Source organism: Akebia trifoliata, chromosome 15 (genome assembly GCF_017979445.1).
Source record: "Akebia trifoliata isolate Shusen 1 chromosome 15, ASM1797944v1, whole genome shotgun sequence".
Lineage (NCBI taxonomy): Eukaryota > Viridiplantae > Streptophyta > Magnoliopsida > Ranunculales > Lardizabalaceae > Akebia > Akebia trifoliata.
In genome coordinates, this window is record NC_141389.1 from 9,642,841 (window position 1) to 9,668,441 (window position 25,601).

The window sequence follows — 25,601 nt, forward strand, 5'->3', positions numbered from 1 at the left end:
AATGCTAAAAATAAAAAATCCCTCATAATCGAACAAAAAAAAAAAAACTCTCAAATCAATTATACAGAATCTGGAGTTTCAGGATTGTGCTTACTAATTAAGTAATCTTGTTTATCTGGATCTCTAAAACCAGCAAATTTTGCTTAGATTCAAGCAATATCTGTTGAAAATCTCCCCCAAATATTGTACATAGATGAAGGACAAAAGCTTAATCCTAAACCATAAATCCATCAAATTCGATGGGAGAAAGAAACCCTAAAAATCTTATTATAAGAATCATACCTCGTTCAGCCGAGCTCAAAGAGCTATGAAATCTGCGATTTGGATTCTCCAAACTTCAGAGAATGTGAAAATCTTCCATTGTTTTTCAACATTAAGATGTCGAGAGAGAGAGAGAGATAGAGAGAGACTGGTTAGAAGGGGAGTTTCCGCCATTAAATCAAAACCCTAGAAGTAAAGGAGATGAGAAGAGATTGTTACAGAGAGAGAGAGAGAGAGAGAGAGAGACTGTCTTCACGAAATTTCGTTGACAGGGTTTTTCACGAAAATCCGTTAGTTTTTTCGCGCGCAGTTTTAATTTTTAATTCTCCTTATCATAAAAACATACTCTATAGTGGCGCCTAGTTAGGCTATCGCAAAAAATGCGTCGCTAATAGCTTGCGTTTTTGTAGTGAAGGCTACTCTTACTAAGGGACGTTTGCTCCTTGGAGGACATCTAAATCCAACTTCAAGGCCTTGAAGCACACATGTACAATGTACAACCAAAGCACATTATTCATTAAAAATTAAAACAATTCTCTCTTGTGGCAATCAGGTCACACTTCTTGCCTCTCTGTTCCCACAGCTTCGCAAAAAACAAAACAAATAACCAAAGTTGGAATGGTGTGCCTGTTTCATTGTTCTCTCGGTTGTGCAAAAGTAACCAAAAACAGAAGAGAGAAAAGAATAAATAGAGAAAAGAAGAGGTGGTGTTGGAAAAGGATTGAAGAGAAGATGAGTTTGAGAAGAAGTGGGATTGTATAAGAACAGTTAGAGGAGTAATGGGTAAGAAGAAGAAAACAAGTAAAAGGAGTCTGTGTTGGAGGCGTGAGAAAAAAAAATCAGTAAAATAAAACAAAACTAATCTTACTAACTTAGTAAGATTCGAATTGTGCTAAAGCCCAACCTAGTACATGACTCGCCACTATTTACTACAGCCAAGCCCAAGACCAATGTAGTTGTTTTAAGGCCTGAAAACAATTCTTAATATATGGCTATTGGGCCTAATAACAACAAAGCATAAGAGCAATGAGGTGTAAAAGCCCATTGGGCTAGTCTGTGTGTTACTATTCCTATACTGTAGTGAAACCAAGAGAAGTTGTCTTTGCAAGATTCCAATCTTACTAAAGTTGTTGAGCTCACACATATGGCACACCCAACTTTGAAGGCTAAATAATTGGGCTTAAAGAAATCGTTGATGGGATTAACTTTTCTGTTATGGTATTAGCCCATGAGAAAGGAAGAAATAAAAAATGCAATCTTAAACTTGTGGACTTCAAAGGCTAATACATGGGCCACGTTAGTTTGCTTTTGTGAGCTTAATTGAAATTATCCAATGAAGTAGTCTTCAAGGTGTGAGCTTTGAAAGCCAATACATGGGCCACAGTGGTTTGCATTGGATGGAGTTTAAATGAGAAATATCATGACCAATGATTATCGTGCGTCACAATTAATTTTAGTTTGATGTTCATCAATAAGATCGTCACAATAAATACTCGTCCAAAATCTTTCGATGTTAAAACTAGGAGGGGTTCATAATCAAGCAGCCCAACAATTATTTCTAAGTGCTTTGAATGAAGTATTGATACTACCTTCTGGTACATGCATTTACCAAACGCGTGGATTTAATCTCATGTATCTCAACTATAAAAATGGTAAGTATACGGGGACTACACACTACGTCATATTGCGGTTATAGGGACTGTAGAAATGCGCTAAAAACGACTGCTAAAGGCTGTCGTTAATTACGACAGTTTTTAGCTGTCGTTTAAACGTCGTTTCATGTAATAAGTAAAAGTTGGGGTGCCGATAGTCATTTTAACAAAAAATTTCAGACAGAAACTCGACTTCCGCCATTGACGAACTCTCTTCTCTCACTTTCACTCTCTACTCATCTCTGTCTCTCCTTTCACTCTCACTCTTACTCGACTGCTCTTCTCTTTCGTTCTCTCTCAAATCCATCGCTCTTCTCGAATCTCTTTTCTCGGATCTTACTTCTCGAATCTCTCTCTCGGATCTCTCTTCTCGAATCTCTCTTCTCGAATCAACTCTCTAAGTCTTGATCAAGTGTTTCTCTATCTCACTCACTCAAAATCGATCAATTTTTTTTCATTTTGGAAAGTAAATCGATCGGATTTGTTTTTTGAAATAAATTGATCGAAAGATCTTCGCTCGATCTCTCACTCACAGAATCTGTGATTTTGAAGACGCAATCAAATTTTGATTTGCAAGTTTTAGGGCATAATCAATCGGCGTTTGATTGAAAGTTTTAGGGCTTTGTTCGAATTCCCTCCCTTTGCTTGGTTTGTGGTCGAATCTTCAGGTATGTTAAAGTTTTTGATTGAATCTAAGATTTTTCTTAATTAATTTAGGGTTTCAAATGCTTTGAAGTTTGCATTCAACATTTTAGATTATTCTTGTCTGATTTTGAAGGTTTTCCTTCATATTGTCTTTCCTTCAAATTAATGTGCACCAACTGTTTGTAAAAATTCCTAAGAGAATCAAATCCATTACACGTACGCTATGCTTTGAAATTTCATAGTAGAACATCTCCATAATTAACTATTTACTTTTCTTCTAGTGATATTTCTTGTTTATGAACCAAGTTATATTTATGTTACTCAGACTAAGACATCATCAAAACTTTAAATATATATATATATATATATATATAATTTTCATTGATGGAGATCCTGACTTGATAACGATTTCTTATTAAGTACCTCAGGTTTTTTTGTTCCAACAATTAATCTTGAGCAACCGAAAAATGCTACGGTCATTATAACTCAAAGTTATATATTGCAGGATCTGCAGTGTTGGGACCTGCACTCCTGTAGGATCATTTAATTGCCTTTTTATTCTGTTTAAAATTTTAAAATATTCATGATTTCTTTCTAATTAAGTTTATTTTAAGGAACCAATAAAATGCACAAGGAAAATTGCAGCCTATGGGTATGTTACACCAACAAGTGCGACTCAAAAAGCAGAACCTTCGAATTCAGGAGAGACTAAGACACATGAATCAAGAGTGGAACCCAACTACAATAAACCAAAATCTGAAAAAAAAAAAAAAAAACAAACTATCCTTATTGATAAATAATTAGTCAGTTTTTTATGTTGAACCCAATAAACAATCTAAGGTGGTCCCAACCTACTTGCATCAAATCAACTCCATCACCTGTAATTAAGCTATTCTTAATTTAACAACTATAATAGTGATTTTCAAGCAACCAAAACAGAATACAGGTCCAATTAGAAGAGACTCCAAAGCTGCGTATTATCCAGGCCTTTTTCGCCTTTCGTGATAGAAACACAAATGGAGTGGGAAATGCTGAAAACATAAGGGGTAAAAGATCAAAACATTTATCAAAGACATTAAAAATTAAATATATGAACAACTGCAGAAGTAAAGAAATAAATAAGAAAAAGTACTATGGGCATGTTCAACCTGTTAATAGTTCCATTGAAACCATATTCCATAGATTTGGAGTTGGGCTAATAGTTCTTGTTTCATCTATATTCAATTTTGTCCAAAAGCCATATCTTAAGCATGAATGTATCCACTTATTTGCTTGTTTTGGTAATTATGGTTGAGAGCTGAAACCTAGACCCAAGTTCCTCATGTTTGGGCTAAACTGGTGACAGGCTTGGACTGGATACTAAAGGGGCCCACCACATTTGATGCTCCCTCTGCTCTGTATGTGTCTTGTATCTTTCAATCAAAACACACCTCATTCATGTCTGGCACTGAAATATGAACTTGTGTCCAAGTGACATATAACGATGTTCCACATGCTCTCTTTAATTTTTTGCTACTGTCTTCTTCGCAATGACAGTCATGGACAGAGCTAAGGATTATTATATAATGGGTAGGGTATCTATAAACTTAGTATGTAACATCTTTCACAAATGTTATAATTTAATATCAAATTGAACCATTTCCTAATAATTAGAATAGGTTTTAAATTATATAAATATATCTAAGAATTTTGTCTTTTTGTTTTTCAGTCTATGTTGGTGGGCAAATTAGGAGTCGGTGTTTTAAAGAGAGTTTTTTGACATCCTTCGAGAGATTAACGGTTGAAGAATCATCAGAGCAAGTCCTCCCTCAAGAAATGGTTCAATCCTTATCCCTCAATTCGCAAGCTCAAGAAGATGCTACATCATCTACGGATTCAAATCCATCGAGGTTCAATGGGTAGGAAACTGTAAATAAAGAAATATATATATATATATATATATATATATATATATATATATATATATATATATATATATTGCTGAATCTCTCTTCGAAATCGCAATTTAAAGCACTTAAGATTTGTAACTTCGAAGTTCAATTCTTTGAGTTGGACCCCTAACATAATAGCAGAACGTGCCGCTTACCCATGCACTGACTTGGACTTAAGGGGGAGTGTTAGCCTATTGGAATTATTCCACATCGGACATGTGGGTTGGTTGCCATGGCTTCATGTATCTCTTGGACCACACCACTTTGTATCAATTGATTTTGAATGACCCCTGATCACTGATCAAAGTGTTGGAGAGGTAACTATAACTTTGTATTTGATACATAGTATTCTATTGTTAACTATTGATATTGCTTGTATTTGGATTCCCTTACATAGTATTCTGTATTTGTGTTGTCTATTGTTCACCTACACAACTAGCAAGAAATCTAGTGTGAGAGGCAGAACCAACACCAACTATTCAGATATCTCATGCTCAGCTGAAGAAAAGACACTTGTAATTGGTCTTGCAGCAAATTATGGGTGTGGGAAGAGCACTTTCATGAGGAGATTGACAAGTGTGTTTGGTGGTGCAGCAGAGCCACCCAAGGGTGGCAATCCAGATTCCAACACTTTGATCAGTGACACAACTACTGTGATTTCTTTTATTTTTATGATAAATTTTATGTTTTTTTCTCTCTTTTTATAATTGGTGGAATTTTTAAAGAGATTGTTGAATAGAGAATTTTGCTATTGGATTAAAGTCTTAGCCTTAGATTTACATCACATGTTGTTCTTTTTTGTTAATGACAGTGTTCTAGATATTTTTGATGATTCATGTTTGACAAATAGAACAAAAATCTTTTATTTATATTGAAGTGGTTTTCATTCTTTTATTTATAATGAGTGCAGCAATAGGGTTGTATGGCCCCGACGCTTATTATGACCATGAGGTAATTGTTTTAAGTTTCTGAAATTTAAATTCTGTCATCTTTGAGACCTGTACGAGCAGACTATTGCGAGCAGGGCCGCAGCTCCATTGGAAGCAGCTAAAGCCTAATAATGAACTTGGCAATCACCTCTATCACCATTCCCTTCAGTTTTTTTCACTGTCTCCATTGAGTGTATGTTTCTCACAACCATTCTATATGTATTTTATGTGGTAATTCTGTGGAGATTTGTAATCTATCTAGTCTAGAAGAACAAAAGAGAGATTAAATGCAGTTAATAATATTTATAAAAAAAACATCTATTGAAGAAGTGTTGTTGGAACCTTTGGATCAGTTGTCTTCCATCACCATTTGTCTTTATGAGCAAAGATCATAACCACCTTTGATGTCATTCTATTTTGCTCTATTTGTTTCTAGTGTCTGTTGCTGATGTTTTGGATGTTTGTATGTGATGTTGTGGAATTTTCCCAAATGGAAAATGGACATTAATTAATCGTTGACACCACTGTTGTAGGGATATTTTTTCTGAAATATGTGGCAGCGATGATTGTACCCAATACTGACTCTATCACTTTATTGTAATTGCAGGAAGATGTGAAGTTGCTGAAGCAAATGGGAGTGGATGTGTACAGATTCTCCATCTCTTGGAGCAGGTTACTGCCTAGTATGTTCTTCAACTAGTATCTTGTGTGATAAAATTCTTAAATTGTCATTTTTCCCTTAATTAAAATTCTTAAATTGCAAGATACATCATCATGTAATATTCTAACATAATCACTTGGCAAGGCATTACAATCGAGCAAAAGATAAAAAATCTTTTTCAATAGCATCTTAGACATGACATTATTCTCCATTAATGAATTTCTTTGACTTTTTGAATTTTAATTAAACTCTGGGGACTTGCCGCGTCTCTGATTTTTCAAAGCCAGTGTGTTGCACACCCAGTACTGGTGTCAGACGCTCACTCCGTGTCCATGTTCTTGTTACATAGAATGATTTTGTTCTTAGCTTTACTGATTAAAATGTTTCGCCTACTCAGAATCATTTCCTGATATTCATTTTTATTGGCTTGCTACAATGATATTCATTTCTGTCTTCAGTGGAGTACTTAACACATGGAATTTTGGTAATCTCCAAAAGAAAATCCTGGAATATGTAATCCAGAAGAGATATCATATGGGTTTCTCTCTGTCAAACAGGGCTGTAGAAAAACATGTGCAAACTTTTCTCCACCGAGAGAAGAAAAAGGTTAGTTAGAAGTCTCTCACGATTTAAAAAAAAAAAAAAATCATTCCTTCTCTTTTTGAATCCACATTTGGTGAATCCTATAATTTATATGTAATTGCAGTTGCCTTCATTTATTGATTGGTTTGGTTGGTGAACTTGGGATGCTTTCTACACTGATGTCACAGCTGAGGGTGTCCAAGAAGGCCTCAAGAGGTAAGAAAATAAGGACTCTCTCTGTCCCTGTATGGTGGGTAGTTAGAAGTTCCTTTCAGGGGTCATGGCTCAAAACACAAGTGGGTGAAAATTTTCCAGGGTTTGAACTTTTTTTCTTTTTTTTACTTCAGACCAAAGTAAATTGTTATGATAGAACAATAGATCGCAACCAAAGTTTTTTCACACATTGTGAATATGAGAGTAAATTTTACTAAACTAGAGTTTTTGATTGGATTGTTGGACAGTTTATTGGAGGGAGGGACTCCTCCACGTTTCTTGATCATTGATGATGGGTGGCAACAAATTGGTAATGAAGTCAAAGATTCCAAGGACTGTGTCGTTCAAGAAGGAGCACAGTATGATCTTTCTCTTACGAATGACAGAGAAATGCTAGCAATAAATTAATGCGTTAGATTGAACTGTGGCGGTATTCAATTTCTTTTTCTTTTCTCTCTGTTTAATTTGATCCTAAATTATGTGGTTTATTCTTTTGTTGGTCTTATACAGATTTGCCAGCAGACTTGTAGGAATAAAAGAAAATGAAAAGTTCCAAAAGAATGACAAGAACAATGACCAGTAACGAGGTCTTAAGCACGTCGTGGATGAAGCCAAGCAACATCACAACGTCAAGTAAGTATCAGCGATTCCCTCCAGATCCAACATACTCTTCCGTTCTTCAGATTTGCTATTCTTGCTTGATGAAACTTACTTTTTAGTGAATGGATGAGAGTAATAACCAATTAGCTATGGTTTGAAGCTCTTGTGATTTTAGCTATTGGCCTAGTGAATGTGGGTTAAATACACAAGTCATCTCGACCACTTTTATTAATATAATCCTTTACTTATTAAAAAAAAACAACATTTGGGCTTGAGTAGCAAATAACCGAGTTGCCTTTCAGATATTCATGTATTCCTCTTATCATGCAAGCTCTAATGATTGGGACTTGATGATAAGGTGTGAGGAAGAGGAAGCTTCTTCATCGATGTGGGATATTGTTTAATGCCACTCAGTGGGCTGGTAGTGGTGTCAAGTAGTGTTGCATTATGGTTGATATGCATCCATTGTTTGTATTTGGATGCCCGTTTTGCATTATCTATTTTGCTTGGCTTACCAAGTCCAAGCATGCTGTGCCACTTTGTGCAACAATTTTTATCTTTATCTTTTTCATATGCTTTTTATCAGCACTTTCAGTAACTTCCATTTCCTATTTTGGGCTTAGACCCATAGCTCAGTTGGTTTGACTCATTGCAAATTAACTTGGAGGTCATGGTTCAAGACCAACTTACCCATAAAAAAAATAAAAATAAAAATCAGTAAGCAAAAGAAGACCCGGCAATGCAAGGTTCGTGTTTTTTTTTAAAGGATATAATCTTTAGTGAAAATGGAAATATTTATCAGAAAAACAACCTTTGTATAATTTGTTGTCTTACTGATTCTATTTGCTTCTGCTTTGATCATGATATACCTTATAGCTTTCCTCGTTTTTTCAATTATTTGTCAGCTGCACATTTGAGGAAAAATAATAAAAAGTGAGACAGAAACATAACCTGAGTGATTCATGAGATGAGCTGCTGGATTCCTTTTGAAGGTCAAACAAGCATGACAATGGATTTTTCTACATGCCGGATTCCAAGCTGTTTCCTCATCTTTTTTTTTATATTATTTTTTTGTTATTCTAGGGATGCATGTTTGTGTCTTTTTTTTCCTTCAAATTATTAACTTTTACTGTTTCTGCCCATTTGGCTTTTGCTTTGACAATACTTTTTTTTTTCTTATATTATATTTATGGGGTTCTTTTTTTTTCTTTTCTTGGCTAATAATGTCTTCTAAAGCATCTTTGGACAGCTGATTCTAATTTTCATTGTTTATAAAAATGCAGATCAAGAGGGAGATAAAAATATTGCAGAACCTTTGTGGTGGCCCGAATATTGTGAAATTGTTGGATATTGTCAGGGATCAACAATCAAAGACCCCCAGCCTAATATTTGAATATGTGAACAACACTGATTTCAAAGTGCTTTATCCAACTCTTACGGACTATGATACCAGATATTACATCTATGAACTGTTGAAGGCAAGGTTATTATTCTCATAGCTAATTGGTTAAATACGCTAGCTATGGTTTGAAGCTCTTGTGATTTTAGTGTAATAATTCTAAAATATATGGGATTGGTTGAACAAATCCTGTTCCTCCATTCCATTCTATCTAAAGCAATATCAGTATTCATGTTAGGATCCTTATTTCATGTTAGGAAAATTCTTATATTTTCCTGTGCAGACATTATTTGCACTTAACTACATAACTGTTCTTGTGTATTTGTGCTAGCCAACTAGGGCCTGCTGATAATCAACTCTAATATCTGCAGGTGTTCTTATTTCAAAAGGCTGCTCTTTACAAGTGTAACATGGCTGGAAAGCCTATAGTGGTTACTCATGTTGTGGACAGTATGACTGATAATTTGCGACCAACTCGTGCTAAGGTAACTGATGTGGCTAATGCTGTGTTGGATTATGCCTGAACACGTCTGGTTAATGATGCTAAGGCTGCAAAGAAAGGTGGTGAAAGGCAGTTCAATGGTCTGATTGATGTCTACAGGAAGACAATAAAATCCGATGGCATTGCTGGGCTTTACCGTGGATTTAACATCTCATGTGTTGGGATTATTGTGTACCGTGGGCTCTACTTTGGAATGTATGATTCTCTAAAACCAGTTTTGTTGGTTGGTGATATGCAGTTCAGTAGAAACAGAGAAGAAATATTAGTATTTTGATTTTTGTAATTAGTGGCTGTATATGTTTACAGTTTGGACAATGTGTGCTATTGTGTTTGGTGATTGCAGGATAGCTTCCAAACAAGTTTTCTATTGGGATGGGGATCACAATTGGGGCTGGGCTGGCCTCATACCCTATTGATACAGTGCGTCAAAGGATGATGACAACATTTGGAGAGGCGGTCAAGTAGAAGAGTTCATTGGATGCATTCTCTCAGATTCTCAAGAATGAAGGGGCCAAGTCCCTCTTTATGGGTGCTGGTGCAAACATCTTGCGTGCAGTTGCAGGTGCTGGTGTGCTATTTCAAAATTATTCTTTGTGATTTTTAGTTTGAACTGAATGTGGGCGTTGATTTGAAACAGGAGTGGGAGATCATTAATGATTTTTAGTTAGATTTATGAAAGTTAAAGACGAGGGGCATTTGGGTCTTTTTATATTGTTAGTTGGGGTCTAGGTCATCAATGTCAAAACAAAGGGGTATCTTCAATATTCAGCAACATGTGAGGGGAGCAGGCGTAATAATTTTTTTTTTTAAAAAGATACCCTATAGCGACGGTTGCCGACCCTCGCTATATCCCTATTTTACCGTCGCTATATCCCTATTTTACTGTCGTTTTTTCCAACTGTCTTGGACAGTCGTTTTTAAAAAATCACTCCTTTTAAAACGACTCTTTTTGCGACTTTAGGGGCAGTCGTTTTTGGCGCATTATGACGTAGTGACACATCTTCATGTGGGTTAAATTGTTCTCGAGGATCACCCATCATTTAGTGAAAGACATTCTACTACAAGGATCCAAAGACACGTGGCAAATCCCTCTAAACTAGAAGCCTTCACGTGTCAGCCGACATAATCAAGGATATCTCGTCCTCAACCTCACATTCGACGATGCATCCTTGAGGGGGCATTTGTAAGCACAAAATTTTTGAGGAGGCCTTTACAAATTTTATAAATAAAAATCCCTAATTTTATTAATGGGTCTCAATTCCAAATTGAGTTCATTAAATGGGAACGTGCCTCTTACAAACCTGGATTTTGGGTTTTCACAGATAAAACCCATGATCTAAACAAAACCAAGTGATCCACATAAATATTGGGCCTTATACCCAAAGAAATGAGTCTGGCCCAATAATAATCCACAAAATCCTTAAAATTGGATTTAGACAAATTTAGCCTTTTAAACAAATCAATTAAACCTCTTTAAGTTGGGGTATAATTGAAAAACTAAATTATCTTTAAGTCTATAAATACAAGAGCCTCTCTCATTGAAAGGGGATCTAGATCACTTTCTCTCAGAAGACAAAAGCTCTCCTTCTAGAAAAGAAGAAGCTCTCAAGCCCTCATCCAGAGATAAAGCAAAAGTTCTTCAGAAATTTAGTGCCTGTGTGGATTGACTTTTCTAAGTACTTCTGACTTTTGCGGGGAGTCAGAAGCACTTTAAAGGTGTTTGAATAAATAACTCTTGGAAATAACTGCTTTACTGTGGAGTCATTTTAGTGCTTTTTCACGGAGTACCGATGGTGCTACTTCTCTAAACTACTCTTGCACGAAGCCACAAAGCATTGTCAAAATGACAGGATTGGGACAAGTATGCCCCTCATAAATTTTGAAAATTACAAACCTACCCTCAAAAAGGCAATTGGAATAATATTATATTACTATCCATTGATATGGTAGTAGCCTTTTGGTATAACATTTGGGACAAGTATACCCCTCATAAATTTTGAAAATTACAAGCATACCCTCAAAAATGCAATTGTAGTAATATTATATTACTATCCATTGATGTGGTGGTCATTTTTTTGGTGTAGCATTTGGAATAAGTATGCCCCTCATAAGCATATCTTCAAAAATGCAATTAAATAATATTTTATTATTATCCATTGATGTGGTGGTAGTCTTTTAGTGTAGCATCTGAATTTAGATTTCTAACTCCCCTAATTGCTCACTCAATGATTTATCCACAAGCATTACAACCATGGTTGAAATTTTCTCATTGCAAGATTGATGTGAACAATTACACATAAATTTACTATCCATTGATGTGGTGAAAGCTTTTTCATATTTTTAGTGGTTGTATATATTTGCTCACAATATCTTCTACTTATTTATAATTGTTGGGTGTTTATATTAGTTTTTATAGATAAAAACAATAACTTTTATTTCTTTTGAAGAATAATTTCTTGAGTTATAATGTTTAAAATAGTAACTGATACTTATAATAACATTTTGATCATTTTAACAGAATCCAAAATAGTTTCCAAACACAAAACTCTATCAAAAGTACTTCTGACAGTACTTTTCAAAACCTGCATCCAAACACACAACAGTTATCCACATACTCCAGACAGTACTTCAAAAAGTACTTACGAAAGTACTTATGTTCTAAGTACTTCTGGCTCCTGTATCCACACGGGCCCTTAGATTCCGATTAAAGAGAAGATCAAGCATAAAACCCTTCTCTGGAAGTCAAAGAAACCTTTTCAACCAATAAAGCGCGAAGCCCGGAGAGAAACAAATCTATAAAAGCCTCTATAGAAGATCAGGTACAAAGCAAAGCCATCACCCAAGCAACTTTCTCAGTCGATAAAGCGTGAAGCCCGGAGAGAAGAAAAACTACATACATCACCATCATATTTTTGTACTTGACTGTTAATCAGAGGAAACACTAAGATCTGTATTTCCTTTTTCATCAAAAAATCAATAAAATAATTTATGATCATATTTCACGAATCTCGAGGTAGATTTGTTGAAATTTATTATCGACAAGCATTGTTCAAGAGATGAGCATTGAAGTCAAGTCATAAGATAAAAAAGTAAAGTCAAGTCATAAGATAAGAAACCACCGTCCAAGAGGTGAGCACTGAAGTCAAGTCATAAAATAAGAAAGCGAAAAGTGAAGTCAAGTCAGAAGATAAGGAATCACTGTCCAAGAAGTGAGCACTAAAGTCAAGTCATGAGATAAGAAAGTGAAAAGTGAAGTCAAGTCATAAGATAAGGAATCACTGTCCAACAGGTGAACACTAAAGTGAAGTCATAAGATAAGAAAGTGATGTCAAGTCATAACCATGGTTTCACTAGAATTACCTTTCACTTAAGAGTCGTGATAAATTAACGTGCTTTTGGCACACGCACTTGACACACTTTTGATGTTGATACAAAGGGTAAGGATCCACAACGGTGTGTCATACTTAACAAAGGTCAAGTGGCATCCCATTTCATGCCACGTGATATTTGTGGGACCGACGTTCCAAATGGATATGTGGTCCATCCCTTAGTGAACTGGTGATGTGCATCCATTGATATTAGCATTGTCTTAGGAATGATTTTGAATAGTTGGATTGGAACTCTTTTTCAAGAGATTAGATCCAGTGGATACAAGTTATCAAACACTATGATTTTTGGTACATAGGTTCACCAAGGGATGGACCACATATCCATACGGTCAGTGGGTCCCACAAATACCACGTGGCATGAAATGGGGTGCCACCTGACCTTTGTTAGGTACGGCACATTGTTCTGTATCCCTACTCTTTGTATCCACGCCAAAGTTCATCAAGTGCCAGGGCCAAAAACGCATTAATTTATCATGACTCCTCACGGCACTTGACCAAATGCACCTTAATTTATCACGACTCCTCACTTATTTCCAATGTATGCATTTTTCAGCCAGGCACTCACTCTTTTGTCTATAAATGTAAGTCACCATGCAATTGCAAACCCACAAGAGAGCTTACATTTTTAATAATGATGATAAGTGCATTTAGTTTCTTTTTTCTGTATTCGATCATTTTCTTGCCCATTGGTTTACCAATAGGATCAGGCATCATCCTAAAAGGGAATGAAACCGATCGACTTGCCTTGATTGCGTTCAAGGATCTTATATCTGACGATCCTCAGGGAGTTATGACCTCTTGGAATGATTCTCTCCATTTTTGTGAATGGCAAGGTATTACATGCAGTCATCGACATCAAAGGGTGTTAATATTGAAACTCGATTCCCAAAGGTTAGTAGGGTCCGTAAGTCCGTATATTGGGAACCTTTCTTTCCTAAGGTCCATAAATCTTGAAAACAACAACTTCCAAGGAGAAATACCCCAAGTAGTTGGCCATTTGTTCAGGTTACAAGAATTCAATATGAGCAATAATTCTTTTGTTGGCAAAATACCAATCAATGTGTCCCATTGCTCTGACCTCAGAATCCTTCGTTTAGGCAAAAACAAGTTTGTTGGGAATATACCCATTGAGTTTGGCTCTCTATCCAAGCTCATTGGATTGTCTCTTATTTACAACAATCTAACCGGTTTGATTCCAACTTCCTTTGGTAATCTTTCATCTATTAACATTCTTTCTCTAGCATTTAATAGTATAGAAGGAGGTATTCCAAGTTCCCTTTGCCAACTAAAAAATCTAGAGTTTCTTTCACTTGGTCCAAATATTTTGTCTGGTGTGTTTCCTCCCTGTCTTTATAATATCTCTTCTTTAGAAATTATTTCTATAACAAATAACCAGCTAATTGGGAGTCTTCCACTTGAGATAGGCCTCAATCTTCCGAATATCCGTAAATTTCTTATTGGAGGAAATCTTTTTTTCGGATCCATTCCTATATCATTGTTCAATGCTTCAAGACTCGAGAAACTTGATATCGGTGGTAACAATTTTTCTGGAAATGTCCCTCTTGAGGTTGGAAACCTAAAGGTTGTTCAATATCTAGTTTTAAATTCCAATCATCTTGGAAGTGGAAAAGTTGATGATTTGAAATTCCTCAATTCATTGACCAACTGCTCCAATCTAAACGGTTTGGAATTCAGTCTCAATAATTTTGGAGGTAAACTACCTAACTCTATAGCCAATCTATCAACCCAACTCACTAAACTATATCTAGCAAAAAACCAAATATTCGGAATCATTCCATCTGAAATTGGGAATCTCATTAACTTAATTAAATTGGATATGCATGCTAACTTTCTCTATGGCAGTATTCCCAAGGAAATTGGGAAGCTTCAGAAGCTGCAAGAATTAGATTTAAGTGCAAATATATTTTCAGGTTATATTCCTAATTCCTTAGGCAACATCACTCAAATATCTTATCTTGATTTATCGCATAATTCCTTAGTAGGAAACATCATTCCAAATTTTGAGAATTCTAAATTTTTACAGATTTTGGAACTTTCTAAAAATAATCTTATTGGAACTATTCCCAAATGGGTCATTGGTTCATCCTCACAATTAATTTACCTTAATTTAGCTTATAATTCATTTACTGGGTCAATACCTTTGGAAGTGGGTAGCATGCAAAATCTTGCAGAGCTAAATCTTTCTGAGAACAATATGTCTGGAGAAATTCCTAGCACACTTGGTAGTTGTTTGAGCATGGAACACCTTTACTTGCAAGGTAATTTCTTTCAAGGACCCATTCCCTCATCTATTAGCGCTTTGAAGGCTATTCAAGAAGTAGATCTTTCACGAAATAACTTATCTGGAAAAATTCCTAAAGATCTTGACAACCTTCCCTTCTTGGAAAAATTGAATCTGTCCGTAAATGATTTTGAGGGTGAGGTACCAATAAAGTGAGTCTTTCAAAATATAAGCGCATTTACTCTCTTTGGAAATAGTAAACTTTGTGGGGGGGTACCAAAACTTCAGTTACCTCCATGCCTCATTCAGAAATCTAAGCAAAGACGAATATCTCTTGCTTTCAAGATAACAATTGGTGCAATTCTATTTACAATTGTGGGTGTATCTATTGTTGTTCTATATTGGAGGAGAAAGCCAAGAACGAAATCTCTTTCCAATAATTTCTTGGGTGATTGGTATGAAAGAGTTTCTTATAATGAACTCCATAAAGCAACAGAGGGATTTTCTTCAGCAAACTTAATTGGAATTGGAAATTTTGGCTCTGTGTATAAAGGAGTTCTTCATCCAGATGAAAAATTTATTGCAGTGAAGGTATTCAACCTTAATGTACAAGGAGGTTCAAGGAGTTTTATGAACGAGTGTAAAGCTTTAAGAAATGTTCGACATCGAAATTTACTCAAGATCATAACTGCATGCTCAAGTGTCGACATTAGCGGTAATGATTTCAAAGCTCTCGTTTTTGAGTTCATGAGTAATGGGAGTCTTGAAGACTTGTTGCACCCAAGTGAAAATAGGAGGCATTCGAACTTTCATCAGAGACTAAGCATAACGATTGACATTGCTTCTGCATTGGATTATCTTCATAATCATGGCCAAACACCAATTATTCATTGTGATCTAAAGCCAAGCAATATTCTTCTTGATGATGACATGACAGCCCACGTGGCTGACTTTGGTTTGGTAAAGATTCTTTCTCAGAGCAGCGAAATTGAAACCAATCCAGTACTTATACAAGGTTCTGTTGGGTATATTCCTCCAGGTATTTATCAATCTTTTTAAGTTCATCTGGTAATTTTAATTGGTCCAATAACATGTTAATTTTTTAAAAATTGATTAAATAATGCGTGAATTGCAGAGTATGGCATGGGTGCTGAGATCTCTAAGCAAGGAGATGTATACAGCTATGGAATACTTGTGTTGGAGATGTTCACGGGAAAGAGGCCGACGGATGAAATTTTTAGGGATGGTCTAAGCCTTCATGAGTTTTCAAAAATGGCACTGACTGGGCGAGTGATGGAAGTAGTGGATCCACGTTTACTTTCAGAAGATCATAATCAAGTTACCAATGATTTCGAAATTCAAAGATACAATGCAACAGATAAAATGCAAGAATGCTTGATTTCCATATTTAAAATTGGAGTTCTATGTTCTACAGAGTCATTGGGTGACCGAATGGAAATCAAAGATGTTCTCACTGAGTTGCATATGATTAAGAAAATGTTTCATGAAGGCATAATCCACTCATAGATTTAGGTTCAGTTTTCCTTGTCTTTTTTTTTTTTTTTTTTAATTTTGTACTTGTTTAGAACTATTTGGGCATGTCATTGTACATTTTTGTATGTAGTACTTCCTATTGCCTTTCCTTTACTTACTAAAATAGAAAATTAATCAGATCAAGACATTTTACTTTTTCATACTCCCTGTCTTTATACGAGCAAGATCCAAATAAGGGGGTTTCATCTGTATGGAACTTTAGAAATTTATTTTTCGCTGATTGAAATTCCCAATCTTTCTGCAACTTCCATGATTTGCTGAGTTTTACCCCCAATTAATGATTTTCAAAAAAACAATTCCATGTGATATTTTACTAGGATTTGAAACACCAGCACTCTTTTTTGTAGAAATTTTTTCTCAAAAATCCCACTATTTTGTTTTTTCCTCATATGCCAAACAGTCGAAGACACCAAAGGTTAAAAACAAAGGACCAAGAGTTTCATGAGATTTAGATTAAATCCCAATCTTATCCAACTCTTCCATTACAAATCCAACCCCGAGCAACTAATCGATTTCCAAATCCAACTAGAATAAGAAGAATTAAAAAATAAGTGTTCAACAGATTCACATTCTGACCAAGAGATATAGTAACAAAAATCCAAATAAAACAACTCGAGGAGCGATTTCATCAGATTATCCAATCGTAAGTTTATTTTGCAAAGTTAACCATGCGCAACACGCACACTTGTTATATCTAAATTTGCGCCAAATAAACATAGGCCAATCCAACGAAGGACAACCTGCCATGAGATTTCTCCTAGACTGATTTAAAAATAAACATACCTGAAGAAGTTCCAAATTGAACTTGAAGTCTAAAGAGAACTGTAGAATCTTAGAACGAAGCTGCTCCATCTTCACAGTACACGTTTTTTTCTTTTTTGAAGGGATAAAATATCTGAATGCAAAGCCTCAACTGCTGAAGAGTTTAAATTGCTTCCAAATTGAAACACCATTCTCTGTCCAAACACTTCCACCAGCTGTTTATCCAACAACCAAGGATCAGTCCAAAATTTAGCAACTCTCCCATTGTCGATTAAATTTCTAGTTTTATTTTTTTCCACTAAATGAGCAAATGATGTATTAATAGAAGAATTACCAGGGCCTTGCCCTTAATTTACAACTCTGACAATAGGAAAATCCAACCTATCACCCTAGAAACATTTTTTTTTACAATGATTGGCAAGCTATTAACATCATTAAACCCAAAGGACTCTGAAGATTAAAGGGAAAAATTTACAAGCACATTGATAGTAAAATTCATCTCTCACCAAGCATGTTGCACTTCCCAAGTAATTAGAGAAAGAACAGTTTTATTTGATGAAGTCCTATTTCCAAACGCCAAGGAATCGTTCCTCCACGTAAAGCATTTACCAATAGCATAGAATATGTTTCAATTAGCAAACTATTGTATCTCTTAAATTCTGTTGAAAGCGCTCGAAATTCTGCCCAATTATTTGAGCCCACTCTGAACCACCAAAGAATTCTACCTTCATTTGTTTGAGCAGGAGTGCTCTGTGCAAGTCTATGCACACATACATTTAAATGGTTGAGATCTCTAAGGGTACAAGTGTCAGAATCTGAAACAATTAAGGAGTTTCGATTCTACAAAGCAAAGAAAATAGGATTATCAGACTCAAAATTATATTTTAAATTATTTAGAACAAAGTAATTATTGTTATTTAAGAATAACACTACGTCATAACCACCATAAAACGACGGCCCAAGACCATCGTTTTTGAACAAAATGACTACCATCACAGTCGTCCGAGGCGTCGTTTAAAAAGGAGTCGCGTTTAGAATACGACTACTTGTAGAAGTCGAAAAAAACGACGGTTATAGACCGTCAAAAAAAAGACAGCCTAAGACCGTCATAAAAAACGGCTGTTTAGACAGTTGTAAAAATTGACTGTTTTAGATAGTCGTAAAAAATGACAGTCTTAAGCCGTCGTTTTTATGGATTTATAATAAAAAAAAATTACTTAACAAAGAAATCAACCCAGAATCTGTAACACCTGCAACAAAGAAATATGAATTGATTGTAGGCATGGCTCATAATGTTTTGAGACTATATATAAATAATGGAAATAGAAAACCTATGATAATTTTGATCAAACCTAATCATAGGTCAAGGGAGGTGATTCTATTTTTTTAAGAATGTGGGGAGGCTTGTATAATTTACAATATTAACAAAAGAAATTAACTACTTATAATGACATTCTTAGGGATTGCCCACGAATATATCTTTAAGAAAATTGAACTGATCGCTAGGAAACCTGCATTTATCCTCCCCATCTATGTTTGTTAAACCTCATTTGAGGCTAAAAAAGAACTAAATCTTTCAGCTTATTAATACCCAACAAAGCAAACCAACAACCCAAGAAAAAGATTGAAGTATTTTAAACCACATCCTCTCTAAACCTGAAATTATACAAGACCCCCATTTCCCTACAAAGCCCACCTCTTCTCTCTCTTCTCAAAAGAAGAAAAAAAAAAAAGGGACTCAGAAGAACAATCACCCTTGACCCATGACCCATCTCTCAAAAATAAATAAAGCAAGAAAAAAAAACAGTTATTAAAAAAAAAAAAAACTCACAAATCTCAATGATCCACCACATCTACACTGGCAGAGCAGGATAACAATCTGTGAAAGATTGCATACAAAGCAGAGCAAACAGACTCTTTAACATAATAAAACTCATTGATGAAGTAATGGGTGTAGGGGTCATTAGCGAGGTGAGGCGGTGGAGGCACGTAGGTGACGACTGGTGGCGGTGGCCTTGCATGCAACATGGGATGGAATCTCTCATTCCCATTTGCATGTTGTTGATTCATCATCATGGCTGCCAAGTACTGTTGTTGTTGTTGTTGTTGATATGGGTTACCACCGGAAAGGTATCCACCAGCACCACCTGCTGCTGCCGTGGCCGCTGGTAAACGTTGGACTGCCGGAATATTACCCATCTGACCCAAACTACCAAGACCACTAATACCATGAGTGGCACCAGCATTATTGAACCCACCATAATTCATGCTGTTTATTAAATGACCTACATCATTCTTCCCACCACCACCTCCTCCCCCCTTCTTCCCCACATTTGCATTATTATTGTTTCCACCACCACCACCAGGGCCATCCCCTTCAAGCCCTTGAATTGGAGTAGATTCAGATTCAGATCCTTGAAACCTTTCATCTGTTGTAGTTGTTGCTGAAGTAGTTGTTGCTGTTGCTGTTGCTGTTGTTGTTGACCACCACCCTTGAATGAGGCACTGAAAAACTTCTTCTATGGAAATAAAAAATGAAAAAGAATGAGTAATAAATAAAGAAACAGGTGTTTGACACTTTTGACTCATAGTTCAGTAGACATATTGAAATGCAACTTTGAGGTCTGTTAGTGGGGTTCAAGTCCTGCTTACTCACCAAAATAGAAAAAGATAGAAAAAAGAAAAAGAAAGTTGTTGAGAAGATGGTAAGCCCATATACATATAATTATCCATCGAACATCACTCCCTACCTACATGGGCTCTGCCTCCTTGATTGTTGATGTCTGCAGATTTTGATCAAAAGAAAACAACAAATAGACCATGTGAGAGGTTTGAATAACACAATTAGACAACAACAATGATGCCAAATCTAAATATCTAACTGAATAAGATTTAGCAACTCAAATTACCTTTGCCTCGAATTGTTGTAACATGCTCATCTTGGCAAATATATTATCATAGAACTTGGCGTCCTTCTTGTTGTATTCCTTGATCTTCTCCTTCAACACCTTGTACTCCAGCTTCACATCCCTGAATGAATCCACTCACCACAGTAAACCCAATAGCATTAGCATGGGAGATAGTATGCAACAAGTAAAGATGAAATATAAAAACTCCATGTCACTCAGCAGATAGCATCACGTTTGTGAATCCAACTCTCTACCTACAACTGTATTAGTATTTTCATCCATCCATTCAGTGTGTATAAATATTATTAATCAAACCAATGCACATTACCATGCATTACCATGAGTCCATGATTTGTCAAAGCTGATTTGATGACATGAAGCCTGCCTCAGAACTCATCACACTTTTCAAAACAATATAGGAACAGAGCTTCTATTGGCACATTTAAACACAAAACTTGACAACAAGCACGTACCTGTTATCAGGATCAATTTCAAGAGCCTTCTTTATATCTATCTCAGCAAGATCCAAATCAGCCAGCTGTATATGTGCTTGAGCCCGTCTGTAAAGTGCTTTCACATTACTGCCCTCACTCTCTAATACCTGGGGCATATCCATAGCATTCCACATGTCAACAAAATCATCAATTAGAACCGATAAACTGCGTGAAAGGCACTTCACAAGGAATTACTAGGAAATGGATTCAAACTCAATGATCTTTGTGCACAGCTTCTCCGCTTGTTTGTAGTCCTTAAGTTTCAGCTTGCAAGCGGCATTGTTGAGGTTGCAAGCTACCTTTAATGCCTTTGCCTGTTTCTTCTCTTCTTCACTGAAGTTAGAATCGTACTCTGATTGCCATGTGGCAGAAAGTAATTAGGTCAATGATGACATGGCAGAAAATCTACGGAACATTGATGAGTTATGGCATTGTTGATTGGATCTGTTACACCTTTATGATCATTTTTAGTGAAATTTAAGGGTGGGGGAGGACTTGTACTTTATTGAGTGTTTTAATATTAAAGCAGTTTAGATTTTTGATTTGTTTCCACAGTGCAAGACTGCTGTAACTTTCCAAGTCCACTAAATTCATAGTAACTTGAAGGAACCAATTCTAGGAAACAAGCTTTTTCATTTTTTTTCTCACAACTTTGCATTGCATTTAGACTTCTTATGGAAGAGACCCCAATAGTGTAGATGACATCACAAAGCATGACAAAAGCAACTATAATTGATTAATGAGCAAAATGTGTGATATTTCTCCAAATATTTCTTAGTGAGTGAGAGAATGTCCTATCACAGAACATTCCAAATATTTTGAACCTTGTCAAGTTCAGTCAGCAATCACATTGATCTTGTAGACATCCCCATATTATGTGAAAGAGTATGATAGAGGAAATCAACTAAAGATTTTGGCAAACCTAACAATATATTAATGTTTGATCAAGCACCAATAAAAAATGAAATTAAGCCATAAATCAAGTAGAGGTTTATGTATAACTATGAGGCCAAGATAACTATATATATATATAACAAGATCTCAATCATGAAATCAGGATTTATGGAATCAAAATTATAACTAAATACAGTAAAGAAAATGTGAAATTCATCTTGTAAGAATTTTAATTCCCCAAAGTTAAAGTGTAGAGAGACATGGAGATTCTCTGTCCTAATTTGTCTATTTAGAGATAGATAAAGTCTTGGAGACAACGATTGTCACCAAAGAAATATTCAGGTGAGCTTGAAGTGAGATCCCGAAGCCTTGATAGTTGGTGCTTCGTTTATAGATTTTTCCTACATGACAAATGTCTTAATCACAAAGTTTATGAGATCTAAATCAACATCAGAACTATAAAAGTCCAAATTCACAATATTACTACTAAATTGCAACTCAAGAAACAAATCCAAAATAGTATGGTCTCCAAAAAAGGAGAAGAAAGAATCAAAATACTACAAAGAAAAGTTACAAATCCACTAAAGAAAAGCATCATTGCATTTAACAATAAAAATTTCTAACCCAATATTTTTAGGCTTTTCATTATTAAAAGATAATTAATGTCCATTTGCTCACCCTTCTCATTGAACCAAATACATTATAAAAATAAAAATAAAAAACAATTTTTTTTTATCACCCAATAATTAAGCTATGTAAATTGTTTAGCTAAACTGATCATGTTCCTCCCTTCAAATATGTTCAAAGCCACGTCTTTGTTATTGTGAATCTTCTTCTCACTACTTTATAGCCGTCCTGTATGATGCTTCTAACTGAAATTGCAATCAACCTTAATAAAATGTGTCCAAACCATTTCTATCAATTTTCTCTTAATTTATTGTCTTTTTAATGGTTACAACCATGGCTAGCAATTATTCAACTTTTTGTTCTATAGCATACCAAAAGTGAACCAAATATTCATAAGCAATTGTTCAACTTTTTGTTCTATAGTGTACCAAAAGTGAACCAAATCACAATTAAACAGAGGTGGGACAAAAATAGTTACAAATCTTGCAATTATGGTGTCAAATATAAAAATAATTCTTACAAGTTGAGCCCAATTAAAATGCTTTCCTGTCAAAAAGAAGAATGTCATCTCATACCTCAAGGTGTAAGAGAGATGGGTACCTTCCGGATATACTCAAAAAGTTCTAGGACTGCAGAGTTCAGCAGGTTGTAACGATTGCCAATAGCAACAAAAGCCTCAACAATTGGTTTTAGAAGGTTGTTCTTGACAATGTGAAGTAGAAGCTGATCATCACCAACAGGTTGTCCCCTGCCATTAACCTCAACTCATTTCTTTGGGATATGTTGATTTACATTCCACAAAAACTCAAGACATGTGTCTCCCTGCTTATATTTCTAATAGGACCCAGTATAAAACCATGCAATAGATATTAATTAAAATCCATCACTCAAATATCATGCACAACATATTACTATGATTAAAATACAACAATTAGAAGAACATTAGTAATTGAATTTCCTACGAAGTTACATAAAAATGTGGGATGTCATTTGTAGCATTGCTTTGCCTTAGTGGTTGTTGTTGTTGCTCTATTTTTTGTTTGATTTTTAGGAGGGCCATCTCAACCTTCCCCTTTGTTCTATTTCTTTTCTTTATCTTATCTATTAAAAAAAAGAATAATTTACCAAAACGGTAGAGTTTTTGAAATTATTTACCAAAACGGTAAAAATAGTAAAATGTATTTTTTTTACCGAAAATACCCTTTTTTGTTTTACATATGTATTTATAATTTTAACCTTAAAAAAATGAAAATCCAACTAAAAAGATTCACTCTCTTTCGGTAATCCAACAATCATATGTATTTACAATTTTTTTTTTGCCGAAATCAATTTTATTTTCGTAATTTCAGTCAAAAAAATAAAAAGGGTATTTTCGATAAAAAAAAATACATTTTACTGTTTTTACCGTTTTGGTAAAAAAAATTAATTCCGAACCGTTTTGGTAAATAAATGAAAAGTTGTGCATGTTTTGGTAAATCTGCCTAAAAAAAATGCACCCACATGTAGAGAGACTAATAAACCAATAGAAATCAGGAACCATTGAAGGATTTTCTTCAATTAAGGAAAAGAGCATTGAAAACACGAAATTAATATCGAGAAATTACCTTGACATGTTGACATGTCCATTGCAAAACTGGTAGAGCAATAACTTAATCAAAGTGTCAAGATGCTGGCTTCCTATGACTAATCCACTTGTAAAAGGAAATATATAAGAGATCAGGGATTGCAGAAACCCACATCACAAAGTCCATTGGGACAACTTGTATCAAATGGGAGACACAAAAAAGGACATGTGAGAGAGAGAGAGAGAGGGGCAAGTTACCTTAGTTCCAGGTAGAATATATATAGTTCTTCCTAGTAGAAGGCAATTACCTACATAAAACATAGTGAATTGAATTTTGAAAACTGCATCAACATCATTTATACTCTATACAAATATTGGGTGAACAATGACATTTGCTTATTTGGGAATCAATCTCATATCAACCACCACTCATTTGCTTGCTTTATGTGTTAAGTAAAATACAAAGCAATTCAAGTTTGCACTGCAATAAAGGACCACAAGTCTCCTAAACTCAAATAGAGAAAAAGAAAAAAAATTCAAGAAACAAAAAGTGATCAATTGGATTTTTTTTTTCCGGTCAAGAGGATCATATCTTAATCTCCTAACAAACCAAGAGCTTTCACTCAAAATAACCAAACTTACAATAACAATTAACAAGGATAATAACTTTCTTATTCTAAAAATGATTTCATTTAATCCATACCTTCAATTATAAAATCAATATGTGTGTGTGTGTGCACGTGTGTCCATTAAAGAAGACTAACAAGGGAAGAAAAAATTATATATTTTTATCTCCAACAACTCTTTTTATTCTCTTTTATCCATGAAACCAAGTAGATTATACACTTTGATGAAACCTATAACAAAAGTCCAATCTACAATGTACATGGCTATGAATTCTCAAGAATCTGACCATCTACCAACATTTGAAAACCAATTTCACAGAAACAAAAAACAAAAACAAATTGATTGCTTAAAAAGATCAATAAATACCTGAAAACACTAAAAGATGTTCATTGCCCAATAAAAATTAATCAAAGACCCAACTTTCCACCTCGTATACCTTCAAAACCTCAACAAAACATAATAATCTCACAATTTCAGATCCAAACCCTCATAATCCTCATAGAATCCACCATTAGAACATCAAAATAATACAAAATGAATCACTGAAAGAATCGAAGATAGATTTAATCATAAGACGCACTAGTAAACCAACAAATCATCATCGATTTACAGTCGATTCTCTTCAAATCAAAATTTACAGTCGATCATACCTTGAAGAGTGAGAACACCTTAACAGAAACCCAACTTCCAATCTAAGAGAGATCGAAACCTAAAGAGTTGAAATCCGATTTCTCCTGAAAGATATCGAAACCCTTGAGAACTGAATCCTTTTGCTTCTGAGAGAAAATCTGAAAGAGATCGACTGAACATAAATCCTAATTTTTTAGTTTTTTTCATTTTTGACTTGTGATCTCTGCGAACTCTAGATCTGGGAAGCTGTGGAGAGAGAGAAAGTGTGTGTGTGTGTGTGTGCGCACGCGCACGCAAACCCTAGATCTAATTAAGATTTGTAGATTTGAGACAAATATGGAAGCTAGTTCACAAACCCTAGATCTGAAATGCAGTGGAGGGAGAGTGTGTGCGAGAGCTTGAGTGTGATCGAGAGTTTTTAAGAGAAAGAGAGAGAGAGAGAGAGAGAGAGAGAGAGTGCGAGAGAGCGATAAAGCGAGGATGAGAGACAGAGAGTGTCGTTTTTCTCTCTCTTAGATTGGCGAAGAAAGGGTT

General features: G+C 35.2%; 3 protein-coding genes across 41 annotated transcripts; 2 read left to right on the forward strand and 1 right to left on the reverse strand.

The window, feature by feature from the left end:
* The first annotated feature begins 2,069 nt into the window (after positions 1-2,069).
* LOC147384265 (putative galactinol--sucrose galactosyltransferase 2) lies at positions 2,070-10,059 on the forward strand. 15 transcript variants are annotated; one of them, XM_086425874.1, is made up of 12 exons: positions 2,070-2,581; positions 3,904-3,955; positions 4,095-4,127; positions 4,267-4,456; positions 6,538-6,563; positions 6,637-6,685; positions 6,786-6,877; positions 7,123-7,233; positions 7,385-7,507; positions 8,758-8,952; positions 9,245-9,570; positions 9,719-10,059. In XM_086425874.1, the coding sequence occupies exons 2-6, from the start codon at positions 3,940-3,942 to the stop codon at positions 6,642-6,644; spliced, it is 273 nt and encodes a 90-aa protein (XP_086282000.1). In that variant the 5' UTR covers positions 2,070-2,581; positions 3,904-3,939; the 3' UTR covers positions 6,645-6,685; positions 6,786-6,877; positions 7,123-7,233; positions 7,385-7,507; positions 8,758-8,952; positions 9,245-9,570; positions 9,719-10,059. The 15 variants fall into 15 exon arrangements, 11 of the variants coding, with proteins under 11 accessions (XP_086282000.1, XP_086282003.1, XP_086282004.1 ...); XM_086425877.1 differs by adding an exon at positions 6,026-6,090 and having other exon boundaries at positions 2,073-2,581; positions 6,538-6,685; XM_086425878.1 differs by lacking the exon at positions 6,538-6,563 and adding an exon at positions 6,026-6,090 and having other exon boundaries at positions 2,073-2,581.
* Positions 10,060-13,236: 3,177 nt separating this feature from the next.
* LOC147384266 (receptor kinase-like protein Xa21) lies at positions 13,237-16,552 on the forward strand. Of its 2 annotated transcripts, none has more exons than XR_015172519.1 (2): positions 13,237-16,045; positions 16,142-16,552. XR_015172519.1 is itself a non-coding variant. In XM_086425230.1 (2 exons), exons 1-2 carry the CDS (start codon positions 15,637-15,639, stop codon positions 16,531-16,533), a joined length of 801 nt encoding a protein of 266 aa, XP_086281356.1. In that variant the 5' UTR covers positions 13,376-15,636; the 3' UTR covers positions 16,534-16,548. The 2 variants fall into 2 exon arrangements, 1 of the variants encoding a protein (XP_086281356.1); XM_086425230.1 differs by having other exon boundaries at positions 13,376-16,045; positions 16,142-16,548.
* Positions 16,553-17,586: 1,034 nt separating this feature from the next.
* On the reverse strand, positions 17,587-25,601 carry LOC147384267 (70 kDa peptidyl-prolyl isomerase-like). Of its 24 annotated transcripts, none has more exons than XM_086425232.1 (11): positions 25,088-25,596; positions 24,804-24,873; positions 24,069-24,118; positions 23,851-23,937; positions 22,847-23,080; positions 20,921-21,077; positions 20,705-20,832; positions 20,232-20,352; positions 20,073-20,105; positions 19,154-19,841; positions 17,587-18,162 (listed from the first exon to the last, which is right to left on the reverse strand). In XM_086425232.1, exon 10 carries the CDS (start codon positions 19,588-19,590, stop codon positions 19,159-19,161), a length of 432 nt encoding a protein of 143 aa, XP_086281358.1. In that variant the 5' UTR covers positions 19,591-19,841; positions 20,073-20,105; positions 20,232-20,352; positions 20,705-20,832; positions 20,921-21,077; positions 22,847-23,080; positions 23,851-23,937; positions 24,069-24,118; positions 24,804-24,873; positions 25,088-25,596; the 3' UTR covers positions 17,587-18,162; positions 19,154-19,158. The 24 variants fall into 24 exon arrangements, 23 of the variants coding, with proteins under 23 accessions (XP_086281358.1, XP_086281367.1, XP_086281372.1 ...); XM_086425241.1 differs by lacking the exon at positions 17,587-18,162 and having other exon boundaries at positions 18,606-19,841; positions 25,088-25,171; positions 25,424-25,596; XM_086425246.1 differs by lacking the exon at positions 17,587-18,162 and having other exon boundaries at positions 18,606-19,841; positions 24,804-24,882; positions 25,088-25,171; positions 25,424-25,596.